The sequence below is a fragment of the Pygocentrus nattereri genome, chromosome 1 (genome assembly GCF_015220715.1).
Source record: "Pygocentrus nattereri isolate fPygNat1 chromosome 1, fPygNat1.pri, whole genome shotgun sequence".
In the NCBI taxonomy this organism is placed as follows: Eukaryota; Metazoa; Chordata; class Actinopteri; order Characiformes; family Serrasalmidae; genus Pygocentrus; species Pygocentrus nattereri.
Genome location: NC_051211.1, coordinates 12089952 through 12104236, shown reverse-complemented (window position 1 = coordinate 12104236; position 14285 = coordinate 12089952). Strand labels below are relative to the sequence as shown.

Genomic DNA, 14285 nt, shown 5'->3' with positions numbered 1-14285 from the left:
AGCTGCATGAGTTAGATCATATACCTTTGTATTGCTTCATGTGACTGTCAGGTTGCACAGAAATTGTGTAGCAGACAACCCATGATATGCAATTAGTTGCATGAAGTGTAAAAGCGGCCTTATGTTTTGACACTGTGCCCTTTTTAATCATTTATATTTCTGTTTTCGGTCAAACGTTTTCAGTGGTCAAAATTAGTACATCCCAGTGAATTAGATTTTTCGCCATACCATTCACGTGGCAACATATAGCAAATTGAAATAATAAGCTGAATTATAGATGGAAAGCAGAATTCATGGGCCTGGTTATCTCCTCACCATCTTCAAGTGTGAAAGTACACAGATTGTGTACCTTTGGTGCAAAGCTTGGTATTCAGGCTCCCAGGCTCATGTTCCTGACCAGCCTAAAGTACTAACAGCACTTCTCATGTAATCCAGCTCATCTATCACTGATCTCCAGAGCATCTCTGTAGAAAGTGAGATCAGTCAGTGGTCATTAACTCTAGACTGCTCTAATGAGTCAACTCTCCTCTGAGCTCAGGCCTCTTCTCTCGTTTGCCCAGAGAGGCTTGGTGTAATTAGGCCTCTTTAAGTATTTGTTCTGCCATCGGAGTCACATTTCAACCTCTTTAATGACTGAATGTTCACTTTCAGCAGGGAATGAATTCTAGTGTCACGATGGCCTTTTATGTGAGGAAGGACTCCGATCTGATCCTTTTGAATCATCAAATTCCTTCTGTAAAGCAATCTAAAAATACTCCTTTTCATCTTGATGTGATGGACATTCAGGCCCCATTTTTCTTCTCTGGTTTAGTATGACATGGTGGGCTATTTCGGGAAGGATGTGGTTATGTAAAGACAGTTGGGAGTGCCGAGTTTGCGTCCAGCATGCTGGTTTATGCAGTGTAGTATGGAGGGTATGAGGAGCTCGGTTATGTTCTTTCAGTTTCATCTCTCTTAGGTCCTTGCTTGAAACCCTGGCATTCAAGAGAAGTTTGAATCTAAAGCTGATTGTGAAACTACAGTCACATGCACATGGTCGCCTGCCTAGGTTCTTAGTTATTCTGGCTTTACGCGTTGAAGCTTTCACACAATATTTGTTACTCGAAACCTACACGAAACTAAATTGCTCTTGAGTTGCATAATGTAAGTTGACCCGTGGCTCATTGGAAACCAAGCTGAAACAGTTGCAATATCTCAGCTTAATGGAACAAATTTCAAGAAATAACCACTTAAAACGCTGATGACTCATCACAATTGCGTCAAACGACACCATTTCAAAGGATTCGTTAGTGTTAGTTCGATGTTTCTGTGTGTGTGTGTGTGTGTGTGTGTGTGTGTGTGTGTGTGTGTGTGTGTGTGTTTTTGTGCCAGTTCACCAAAGAATGACAAACAAATGAGCCTGAATCTCAAGGCTAGCATTCAGGCTAGTTTAACTAGCCAGCTAATTGTAACCGCTGTATAAACTCTTCTCTCTCTCTTTGCCAGTAGCCGGTGTTTCACCCACAATAGTTTAGCCCTGTTTAGTTTGTTTTTCTTAATCAAGCATTTTAACAAATAGTGCTGCAGTGATATCTCTCGTCATGCTTTCTGATACAGCCATTTAAATTGGGAAAAGATGATAGAAGGGCTGCTCAGTATTCACATGTATGTAGATTACATATCGCAGATGAGTTTATAACATGAAAGCCAAATAAAATGGTTTATATCGTTTGATTTATTTTGTCAAACTTGTGGAGTAACAATGTTGCATAGGACCTTTTTGTTGTTTTTTTTTTTTTTTTTTTTTTTTTTGTGTTAGATTACATGGAAATGAAGTTGCTGGCTACACACAACATGCAGCTAGTTGCATGGATGTCTTTATGAATGTCTTTCTTCTGTCTTGATTCTTAGGCTGGTTTACATAAAGTGCTCCACTATGTTGCACAGTAGATACCCTGTAAAAAAATGACAGGTTACTTTAATGTTACAAGTTCTATGAACTTAATTTTGAGAAAAATTGATCAGGTTTGGTATCTGTTCTCTTCATGAACTCACTGCTTTTGAGAACATATAAGAGGTGAAAAAGACTAGGCAAAATGCTGAGTGTTGTACATTGTGTGGTGGTCTTAAGAGTTTTGTAAAAGAGGTATATCTACTCCTCCTGTTTACTTGCACGCCAGCATAGTTTTACTTTACCCTGTGAAACACTAACTTTGTGACCTAAATTTATTGTCACATGAGGTTTCCACTGCTTAAAAGTATCGGTTCCCCTTTTATTCCGTTCCATGTACACATCTAATGATATCTTTTTCTGGCAAAATGTTTAATATGAGGCTTGCTCTTTCTCTCTATGAAAGTGCATCCCGTTTTTCTTCTCATGTTGGTTTTGGTGTCCTGACACCTTTGTCATATGTGTAGTGCTCTAGTTAGCACCACGAAATGCTGTGGAACTGATCAATATCAGCCCAAATTACCACTTACAAGGCCTGTAACATTGAAAAATGAACTGTCCTGATGTTATGAATATGCATAAACATTGTCAGAGTTTCAGAATATACTATTCAAGCCCCAATCCATATGACCCATATATGGAAACTAAGCTGCATAAACAGCCCATGTTGAATACATTGTTTTTATAATTTCACAAAAACACATTTACATTTGTATTCGCCTGTAAAATCTACAGCAGTTTTGCCCCACTGATTCAGTCTGAAGTTGAAAAGTCTATTTTAGCTGGACTGCTGTGTGAATGAGGCTTAAAGCCAATCCAGACAGAGGTTCTTTACATATATATCGGTTTTAAAGGCACAGTAACAAAAAAGCCTGTTTATTCTGATGGGATGTACCCAGATGCAGCGGATTTGATGACAGATGGCAAGTGAGACCCTTGGAAGATTTTATTTATTTATTTATTGTTTGTTTTTGTTTGTTTGTTTGTTTGTTTGTTTGTTTGTTTGTAATGTGTGAACGGTTTATGAAAGTATTGTTAACGTCTCAGTGTGCCCTTCACTACAGGGTCCATATAAGAAAACTAAAGTGCAAAAACAGCCTGTTAAGAATTCGTTACAGCTGCCTGTTCAGCCCACAGCAGTTTTGGGTGGTTCAGCCTTGACTGCTTTGTAAATGAGGCTCCCAATCAGCTCCGTCCTATTTATATATCAGTATTAAAGAGGTGCAGTAACAAAAACAGTTAAGAGATTAAACGAGGTTGGACAATGGTCATGTATGACCATTAATGAATTATGACTGCTTTTGGTGTATAAAGCGTGGACCTCAGAGAAGACAATAAATGGTAGGAAAAAAGTGTAGCACATGGGTCCAACAAGACCTTAGTTGGTCTGTGACAGTAGATTAGTTATGTAATTAGATTAGCAGTCTTGGACTAATATTAAACCATTTGTGTGCATGGAAATTATTAATGCAGCCCTGCTGATGTGGCTTAAGTAGTCCTAAGTAATGGTGAGCTACTTGGAATGAAAGCTTTTGGAGTCTCAACAAGTTAAGACCAAAAATACATCGTGCAGCATTGTGAATGCAGCTTGTTGCAGTCCCTCAGCCTGATATTAGCAGATGCTAATTTCGTTTTCGCTTCTCGATTGCTGTTTCGCAAGGTCAGCAAGAAACTGTCTCTGCTAATATTTCAAACGTTTGGCAAGTGCTAGCATTAATACTACACCCCGCAATGGACTCGATGCAGTTCTAATAATAAGTGCAGTTTTTTTTGCCAGCTAATGCCCACTTTCTTCAGAGACAGAGGAACAGGTTGGGGGCTCTGAGCATGCCCAGTCAAGCCACTCTTTGTTTGATTTATGATGAGTGTGTGTGTGTGTGTGTGTGTGTGTGTGTGTGTGTGTGTGTGTGTGTGTGTGTGTGTGTGTGTGTGCTTCCGTGCTTCCGGTCGTGGGAGTGATTTTCACACAACCTGACAGACTGGTAGGTCTTTCTCTGTCTTTGGGCAAAGCAGCTCTCTTTCCTGCCGCACACATCTGTATATACACAATACTCTTACACGCATGACCAGGCAACTGTGTGCGCACACACACACACAGCATCCCATCCCATTTTAAATTAATCTCACTGTTCAGAGAGATGATGGGGGGGATTAATGGTGGGTGTCTTCTGGAAATAGAAATCAGTGCCACACAAATCTCTCCACCGGCCTGAAAGGCTTAAAGAGCTGTGCATTGGATTGTTGATCTGGCGATGATCCTAAAATCAGGTCCAGGGTCAGCATGCCTACTGTGCAGTGGAGGAATGATACCCATCCTGAGCCCAACGGGGCCCGACCCGTTAAAATGTTAAAAATATCTGGTTTTGGTGTGTGTTCAGGCCAGTTCTTTTATGGGAAACAAAGTAGAGGTGAGTGATGTGGCAAAAAAAACAAAACAGTTGTGATATTTTAGTGCGATGTGTGTGACAGTTTTTAGCTTTTCTGTGGTTTATGATGAAGTAAGAATTGGGCTGAATGCAGTCAAAAACGGTAGTGCCACTTTATGCTTAGGTAAACAAAAGTTTGTTTTAAACAGATTTTTTTATGATTCGTGTGGTTGGTCAGTGTATTTATCACAGTAATGACAATTGCCCACCCTGATCTTGGCTTTTCTTTCTTTCTCTCTTTTTCTTTTTCTTTTTCTTTCTTTCTTTCTCTTTTTCTTTCTTTCTTTCTCTTTTTCTTTTTCTTTCTTTCTCTTTTTCTTTTTCTTTCTTTCTTTCTTTTTCTTTTTCTTTCTTTCTTTCTTTTTCTTTCTTTCTTTCTTTCTCTTTTTCTTTCTTTCTTTCTTTCTCTTTTTCTTTTTCTTTCTTTTTCTTTTTCTTTTTCTTTCTTTTTCTTTTTCTTTCTTTCTTTCTTTTTCTTTCTTTCTTTCTTTCTTTCTTTCTCTTTCTTTCTTTCTCTTTCTTTCTCTTTCTTTCTTTCTCTTTCTTTCTTTCTCTTTCTTTCTCTTTCTTTCTTTCTCTTTCTTTCTCTTTCTTTCTTTCTCTTTCTTTCTTTCTCTTTCTTTCTTTCTCTTTCTTTCTCTTTCTTTCTTTCTCTTTCTTTCTCTTTCTTTCTTTCTCTCTCTTTCTTTCTTTCTCTCTCTTTCTTTCTCTTTCTTTCTTTTTCTTTCTTTCTCTTTCTTTCTTTTTCTTTCTTTCTTTCTTTCTTTCTCTTTCTTTCTTTCTCTTTCTTTCTTTCTCTCTTTCTTTCTCTCTTTCTTTCTTTCTTTGTGTGGTTCAGGTTGGTATTGTACTGAAAATTCTTGGGCTGCTGTTGAATTCAGACTACAAAAAAGTTCTGCTACAGATTGGAGCTGTAAGATCCATGTTGTACATATCATATTGTATTGAACAGTATTGCACTGTATTTTATCCTGTTCTATCTGACCAGCGTGTTAGCTTGTGGCTAGACCGTTAGCCTGAGATGTGATAAAGAACAGCTTTTGATTGAAATATTGTGCTTTTATAATGTTGAATGCTCCGATGCACTCAGTGTGTGTGTGTGTGTGTGTGTGTGTGTGTGTGTGTGTGTGTGTGTGTGTGTGTGTGTGTGTGTGTGTGTGTGTGTGTGTGTGTGTGTGTGTGTGTGCCTCATTTACAGTCATACATTATTGTAAAATGAAGTGAATGCAAACTGTATTGTATAAACCAGTCTTCTGATACATTTTGTGAATTGCTGCACCCCTGCTACAGATATAGAATATCCGTATTTAATAATTTCTCCTTGTTCCTATTGCATTAGGAAGACAAACACTCGTCAGAGTCTGATGTGTGTACTAGAAGCAGATAATCCATTACTAGAAGCAGGAGTTATGAATAGTAAATCCCTTATCTTGTTTTGAGAATAAGACGCATGCGTAAACAAACCTCCTTCCCTCCCATACTCCTTTCTCTATCGCTGTATGTTCTGAGTGCATATGCTGCTTCACATCCTCTGTGTATATAACAGTATTTGTGGGAGAATAAAAAGCTGTAATTCTGTTTTGTAATTAGTGCTCAGTTTGGACTCCATTTTTGTGTGATGCTCAGTTCCTTTATGAACACTCCATTGCTGGTTCTGAACTGAAACAAGTACTACTGATTTATTAGTACTAAACTAATTATTTCTTGACCTGATTATTGATTTAATGATGAACTGACTAATCTAGTGGTTCTCAGATTGGTCCCGAGGGGCCTCTCAGACAATCCGCTTTTTTTGCTGTATCCCCGCAAAAAACATCAACAGTAAAATCAGGCACTTGTATTAGACTTTGAAATATTACATGAATACTTGAAATATTAAATGAGTACTTGAAATGTAGACCCCAGGAGCTCTTTCTGCTTGAGCTAGACACCTGGCATCTTTGATGCAGGTTTATTAATACTTGGTCTGGTTTCTGAGCTACTGAGATAATGTTAGGTGTAAGTGCAGCTAGTGCATTTGGTGATAAGACTGGTGTGGAATTGTAGAACTGAGGTGTAAACGCTGTACCATCAACTGCTGCTGGAGTAGCAGAGTCAGAGCGCATATTACGCTGCAGTGCATGCTGTGGACTGAAGTGCTGGATGTTGTGAAACTGGCTAATATTATTAGAAAATTGCAGTACTTTTGCGGCCAGATTGGGTTGTGTTGCAGGCCTGATTGTGCCTGCGGGCCTTGTGCTTGACACATGGGGTCAAGCGGGGCCCTGAGGACTTGTTTGAGAACCACTGTACTAGTGAAACGTTATGCTTTGTTTGGTTTTCTTTCACTCATCATGCTGCTGCCATCTCGGTCACAGCAGCTGTGACACCCACTGCATTTCTAGTCGTGTACTGCAATCTGCTGGAGCTACCATGAACATTATAGAGTATTATAGAGTGCATTTGTTTTCAGAATAGAAGTAATCAATGCATTGACTTTTCCATAATGAATGCTGGCCACAGCTAATTGACATGGTTGGCTAATTGTTGAAGCAAAGAGGTGTTCCGCACAAACACTGTTTAAACCTAACGTGAGACAGCCTGAGAGGATAAAGACCCAAGACTGTGGTTTGGTAAACAATCCCAGCTTCTCATTTAACCCAGGGCCAAGTGTGCTAATCCAGGTGACGGAGCGTGGCCACAATCCACGCCCAGCTAGATTAATCAATATGTCCTGAATGAGTGAACTTGTTTACAGTCTCTCTCTCTGTCTGTCTGTCTGTCTGTCTGTCTGTCTGTCTGTGCTTTCTTCCTTGTGTCTTTATTTCTCTCTTTCTCCCTTCTTCTTTGTGTGTCCTCCCTCTCCCCCCTTTAGCTTTGTATGTATGTCGCTGTCACTTGGCCATCTGCCTCTCATTTCATTTTTCTTTGTCTCTCATCACTCACTTGCTCTCCTCTCTCTTTTCTCTCTCACTTGTTTGTTCTCTCGCTCGCTCTCTGTAGTTACTCTTTCTAGTCGAATAGACTGTTATGTAACGATTTTGACCCGGGGGGGACGAGCCGCTGAGAGCAGTTCTCTGCTGAGGCTGCCGTGTAGTGTTGAGGAGGGAGGTGAGAAAGAGGAAAGAAGCTGTGAGCAGTGAGGCTGCAGGGAAGGAGAGAGGAGAGATGGATGGAGGATGCACGGACAGACAAAGTGACTGAGGCAGAGGGTACTGCTGTGAGACTGAATGAATGTGGTGATGTGAACGATTCAGCTGTGAGTAGAGTTTACAGAGGCTTTTGGGTAATGACTGCACATCAGAGGTGAATGTTTATAGCTACAAATACAGTGGTAGCATATCTGGATATTGTTTGTTTGCGTTTACAAGGTAAGTGGAATTGTAGTCGCTTCTGAGGTATTCGAGCGTGCGTCGTGATTGTGCGTGTGTGTGTATAAATGCAATGCACCCAGTGTGGCTACATCCACAGTGTAACATCATGTGTGCTCCACCCACAACTTTCAGTATCGCCCCCATCTCTCTCATTAAACGAGAGTTTCACAGGTTTTTGGACATTTCTTCAAAACTCAAGCACTGAAATGTAAACAAAATTTTTCAGAGTGGTTTGGTGTTAAATGGTTTGTTCTAGAGATGTAAAGTAGCCCTGTTGCGGCTCCACAGCAGAATTAGACTTTTAGGTAAAAATAAAAGTATCCTCCTTTGCAATAAAATAAAGCTCTGCTGATCATACTAACACAGTTTTAACAGTAAATGGTCTTAATCACTGGCGTTGACCTATCTGCTAATTCACTGACTTTTAACCCTGAAGGTTGGCACGCAGACTGCTGATCATCATATCAACACAGACAGTCTTGCCTAGCTAGCAGCTAACGAAATGGCAAAGAGGAAGATTTAAGACAAATTTATGAAAGACAAGTTTAACAGACTGTTTTGCATTTATAATCACTTCAGCTGCTTTCCTGATGCGTTTAATTTGCAACAAGAAACTGTCAAACACTAAACTCACAAAGCTGGAGTTTCTCGTTCGTCAGCTTCTAGTTCAAATTTTCCCGTTCCACCTTAAATGGTGCTGTAGTTACATTTTGGCGTCCAGGCACTATTTAAGGTGGAATTATACAATTCGAACAAGAAGCTGGTAAATGAGAAGCGACTTCAGCTTGCTTTAAAAAAAAAAAATGCTATTCCACTTTTGAGGGAAAGTTTTCTGCTGGAGATGTAAGAAAAGCTGCTATAGCTGAGCTAAAGCTTGACACAGAGCAAAGTAGGTCTGTTTTCATTTATATAATATTTTTAGTCTGTACTAGGACATCAGCACATATTGAGACATATTTTGTTTTAGTCAAGATGGTAAAACGTTACTCCAGTAAAATGGACAAGAGCCAAAGAGATGCGTGTGCAATCGAACCTGAGGTTGGGGTTTGTGTGAGGGGGCTGGCTTTATTTCAGCGTCCTGCGGTGTTGTGATTTGGTGATTGTGGGCAGTCAGAGCGTCTGAGACGCAGGCTGTAATCTCCTCCTTAGAGATGAACAGCCTATTGTCTTTACCTCCGGCAGCTTTGATTTACAGCATGTTTACCTACATCAGGGGAGATCGGTCAGATCACTTGTGTAGCTATTTGTTGGCAGTGTAATCCAGTATTGTATGCCTGCGTTAGCTGAGTGATGTACTCCCACGCTTCATTACTCCTGCGGGGCTCGGCTGCGGCAGGTAAACTGCTGTCATTATCACTCGATTTAATTTAGAGCTCCCAGGAGAGGAAGTGCGGACTGGAGAGTGAGTGCTTCTACCGCTGCTAGCACTAATCTGATTTTTACCTACCGCACGCCACAGTCTGAGAGCTCGTGTGTCTGTTTTAAATGGAATTGCAAGCAGTAGTGCAATGATAGTGCTCTTCAATGTTGTTGTTTAGGTATAAATAATTCAATCTTTTTTGCTGTTCACACAGGGACACACAACATGCCTGTGTCACATGAAGAAAAAGATCAGATTTGGGTCACGTTTACCTGCTGTGTGAATGTAGCCTTAGTTGTAAGACTGTATGTACAGATAATCAGATATACAGATAAGAAGATTAAAACATTCTGAGAACTCTTAGACATCGTCACTTAGTTTTAGGCCTATTTTAATCTAAAAGTGCCATTTTTGACCATTTTCTGCCAAACAGAAATTTGGTGGGTGAATTTTTTTTTATTTATTTATTTTTTTAAACACCTGTCCTTTCTTCCTGTTGCTGTGGTAGTAGTCTGAACACCGCTCAAACCTCTCTGCCTGAGATTTTTAACATAGTCACGTTGATGTTTTTTCCCTCTTATCAGTGGCAGTGAGTGAGCAGACTTTCTCCTTTTTCACAGATTGATATCTCTTCGTACCAGATGAGGAACGATGCTGGCCATGGATCAAGGTGTAGTGGAGGAATGGCTGTCTGAGTTTAAGGTCAGTAATTCATTTTTCCATCGCTGCTTTTTGCTTTCTGTCTTGTCTTTCTTTGTTTGTCGAGTCGGGACAGATGGGTGTAGAGACGGCTCTGCATCGAGCATATAAATCAGTCTCCTACATCAGCCACACTGACGATATATATTAAACGTCCTTTACTCACCCCCCTTCCCCCACTTCTTTCTTTCTTTCTGTCTTTTCTTTCTTTGTTTTATTTCTTTCTTTCTGCTTTCTTTTTCTGATTTCTTTCTGTTTTTCTTTCTTTCTCTTTCTTTCTGTTTTTCTGTCTTTCTTTCTTTCTGTTTCTTTCTTTATGCTTTTTTATTTCTTTCTTTCTTTCTGCTTTCTTTTTCTGTTTTCTTTCTTTTTTATTTCTGTCTTTCTTTGTTTCTTTCTTTCTGCTTTCTGTCTTTCTTTGTTTTTCTTTTTTATTTCTGTCTTTCTTTCTGCTTTCTTGCTTTCTTTCTTGCTTTCTTTCTTGCTATCTCGTTTGCTCGCCCGCCTTGTGTTGCTTTCCTTCTTTATTTTTCATCTCTTCTCTGCCTTCCCCTTTCCATTAGTCTTTCCTTCCTTTCGTCTCACTCTGCCATTTTTACACACACACACACACACACACACACACACACACACACACACACACACACACACACCTCAAGTGGTTTTGCTTGCTGAAGTGTTTGGCAGAAGGCCTCCCTCTCCACAGTCACGTAGGCTGAGGTGGAAGCCCTGTTGGATGGTGGGAGGATGACTGAGAAGAAGACAAAGGGGAGGGAGTCGGAGAACCTTATTGAAATTGCATCCTCTTGAAATCCCCTTCAGCTCTGCTCAGTGCTGGGTTATATATCGCAGTTGTCTGAAGAAAACCTCATATCTCCAAAATGGTAACTTTACAGGAGAAGGAAAAAACATGCTTTACTTTTAACATAAGTCAACGGAATCACAAGTAATTTAGGGCCATTTTATTTGGTCCATTCATCATGAAATTGATGCACATTGAAAAATTGAAAAGACACTTTCACATTATGTAATAAAACTGACAAATGACAGAAATGGAGATGCAAGGTTTCATTCTAACAGTAGCGATACGTTGTTTATACCGGTGTAACAAAAGTAGTTAATGCTGTCAAAAGTTGATACATTAAGCTTAAAATTTCATGTGCAGAGGTTGGCACACTGTACATATGACTGAACGTGTGTGTGTGTGTGTGTGTGTGTGTGTGTGTGTGTGTGTGTGTGTGTGTCAGGGTAGTTGAAAATGCTGTGGCTGGTGATTAACATTGAGATGTTATTGTTTGAGGAAATACAGTACAAGTTTTTCCAGCTGACACAGAACAGAAAAATACCACTCTAACTTCTTTAGGTACTGTTTGTGTTTGTTGTAACTTTTTTTTTTGTTTGTTTGTTTGTTTAGTAAGAAAAATGCCTGTTGTGAAAGGAAACCTTTTAGCCACGGACTTAAACTAATGGGTTGTGATTTAAACTTTATATGAGCTTGTCATCTTCTACACGAGGTAAATTCTGCTCAGTGGTGGAGGATGTGGAAACTTGAGGTCTTTGGTACGTTAAGGCACTTGTGGTTTTGTAGTAACATTAGAGAAGTGTAGTAAGATGAAAACCTGTCATTGGCCGTGTGAACTATACACACCTACTGAACACTGACTTAAGTTAAATCAAGGCTGCTAGGCTTAATGCTGAGATGTAACTTTAGATCTTTGGAATAAAAGTTTGGTCACATTTCAGACTCTGTTTTAACATTTACAGTTTTATATGGCTTTATACGAGTTTTGGCACCAGTGTGTCTGTGCTGATGTCCCATAATACTGATGTTTAGTTTTAACACTATTAATAACTAAAAAAAAAAAATAAATAAATAAATAAAAAACTGGCGTTTGTGTGTCATTTACTGGGCACCTCCGGTTATTTTTAAGTAATGGTTTAAATGGTTTGTTATATAGAATTAGATAACCTGCCTTTTGGATATCTGGGTTCTGTCTGGTAAGCATTTGCAGCACTATGTAAGGCTCCCTTTTTGTTATGATTTTTTGGTCCTACAAGGGAAATTTTTCATTTTGCTGTCTAACACTACGCAGTCTGTGAGCAGGGCACAGCCAGGAATATCCAGTCAGTCCTGAAATTTGAAGCCACAACCTTCTGATTGCTCACTCACCTTTCTTACCTGTAGAATACAGAATGTCATTTTATGAGATCATGACAAGTCCAATCACAAAAAATGCTGCACTACATGGCTAAAAGTGTGGCTATGTAGTGTACTGAGTATTTTGGCCAAACTCATTAAACACATACATCAGATCAAGCATACAGCTGTGCAATCTCCATAGGCAAACATGGACAAATATCTGTAGGCCACACAAGCTTAAACAGCAGCACTGCCAAGTGCAGAGTAGACGTCCATCCATGGATGCAGCACTCTACTGATTTCCAAACATTTGGAAGAAATATGTGCTTTCAAATTTGTGGTCATAGTTTGGGGAGGGCCATTTATCTCACTTCAGCATAATAACATCACTGTGCACACAACACAGTCCATTAACTAATAATTTGCTTTATTTGGTATGGAAAAACAGAGGCCAGACCTCCACCCCATCCAGCACCTTTAGGATGAATCAGAACGGCAATTGTGAGCCAGACCTCGTCTGCCAACATCAGTGCCCAGTCTTGCTAATGCTCACGTGGCTGAGTGGATGGGAATCCAAAATATACTGTACAGGAGAGCCTGAATGTTATGTCATCTCTCAAATATTTGTCTGGCTTAAATTCCACATTACCACTTTAAACAGATTCTACCCCCATTTCCCCGCTGCAATTTTTCACCGTCTACACTACTTTCCCTACCTTAAAAAGTTTATTAATCTGAGTCAACCTCTCAGCTCTGAGGATCATGAGAACAGGACTAACAGTGAAAAGTACTTTTTAAGTGCAAGTTGAAAAATTTAACAAATAAAGTGACCCCAAAAAGTAGATGTTCAGATGAGAGCAGTGCAGTACGGGAGACGTAGTCAGACTCAAACATTTGAGGTGCTGTTCAAAAGCATTAATTGATGAATAAATGAATTAAAACAGAATTTAATATTAACTTTGTGACTATTTACTGTTGGCTGTTGAGGCCCAATCCCATTTCACCCCTTGCCCCTACCACTTAGCCCTTACCCCTCTGTTTTGCCAGTATATACCTAAGGCTAGGGTGTCTTGATTTTTGTTGAGATAGAGGGGTGGGGCAAAGTGTTTGGGCTACATGTCCCTCCAAACAGAGATTTCAAAGGCAAACTCCTCTGAGTGTTATGAGGGGGAAAAAAGCAAAACCAGGAAGATGGCTGAGCCAGCGACCAAAGAAATGTACAATATGATAAACATTCTTGATAAAAATGTACACTAATATCTCTGTAGCTAGCTAGCTAAATTTCCTGTTCCACCTTAAATAAATATCACAGCTGCTGCACCACTTAAGGTGGAACAGGACGATTTGAGTGTGAAGCTGTTGAATAACTGGCTTCATGTCACTGAAGAATTATGGATAGATGATTAAATAATTGTCTTCCCTCTCTTTGAAGGCATTTGGTTCCCTAAATTTACTAAAGCCCAGCAGTGAGGAGCTGAACTTTACCCTCATCTGCTGTCACTGCAGACAGGCAGGCTCGCCTACAGAGCAGTGCTAGTAGCTGAAGTTCTTTTTTTTATTTGAGGCTCCCATTTCATGAGGGAACATTTCAACCACTACCCTGTAACTCAGTTCCAAGGGGCAAGGATAGAAATAAGAAATGGGATTGGGCCTTAGCGTGTTCGTGAAACCTTTTTTGGCATATAATGCGAGCACTCAGGAAGTATCTTCTCATATCACAGTATATTTGGAATATGTTGTCATCTTGAATTTTATCAGAGCCGTCCAGCACTAGCTCTGTTCGTGGAAGCCGCAAACAGGCTTTCTGTCAGATTTGCATGTAGAAGACTGCATGTAGAGTGCTGTCACTGTCCCCTCCCCGCTAGACTGTTATTGCAGGATGTGTAAATGTTATGCTGTCTGTGACCTTTAACCGTGGTGTGTGTTGCAGACACTTCCAGAGACGGCCATCTCCAGCTACGCTTCGTCTCTGAAGGAAAAGGGCTCGCTGGTTCCTGCACTTTACAAAGTTATCCGGGAGAATTACAGTGACGTAAGGCTTGACTTTCATCTTTCACTTATTTTTGCCTCAGGCTTTCTCTCTGTCTCTCACTTCTGTCCGCATCCTTTAGCTTTTAGGTTACTTGAAGGGGTCATATGATGGGAAAGTGTGTTTGATGAAGGGGTGAATGATGCGTAGCTTCATGATACTTGAAGCATTTTCACGGTACGTTGTGTGCCACAGTTATGCATATGTACTACAATATCTCATTTCTGATCGAAACGTCATGCTCATACAATATATACAAAATTGGTATATGTTTATTGTTTTAGTATTGAATTTCATACCCAAATTGTTGCTCTTAGGGCCAGTGTGGGCCAGTAGGCATATGTGTTA

The 14285-nt window shown here is 39.9% G+C and overlaps 1 protein-coding gene across 8 annotated transcripts in view; it reads left to right on the top strand.

Moving 5' to 3' along the window:
- The window catches only part of fam126a (family with sequence similarity 126 member A), a 51807-nt gene that overhangs the window by 19636 nt on the left and 17886 nt on the right, over window positions 1-14285 (top strand). For 5 of the 8 annotated variants that reach the window (XR_005130737.1, XM_017701504.2, XM_017701502.2 and 2 more), the window contains exons 2-3: window positions 9690-9771; window positions 13839-13940. Coding sequence is in view for 7 of the 8 variants with exons in the window: in XM_017701504.2 (XP_017556993.1) it covers window positions 9721-9771; window positions 13839-13940 (153 nt within the window). In the remaining variant the exon portion in view is untranslated. Of the gene's footprint in view, window positions 1-7425; window positions 7548-7575; window positions 7595-8793; window positions 9046-9689; window positions 9772-13838; window positions 13941-14285 lie in introns of those variants that run through there. The other 3 variants (XM_017701505.2, XM_037541192.1, XM_037541196.1) reach the window with 3 other exon arrangements.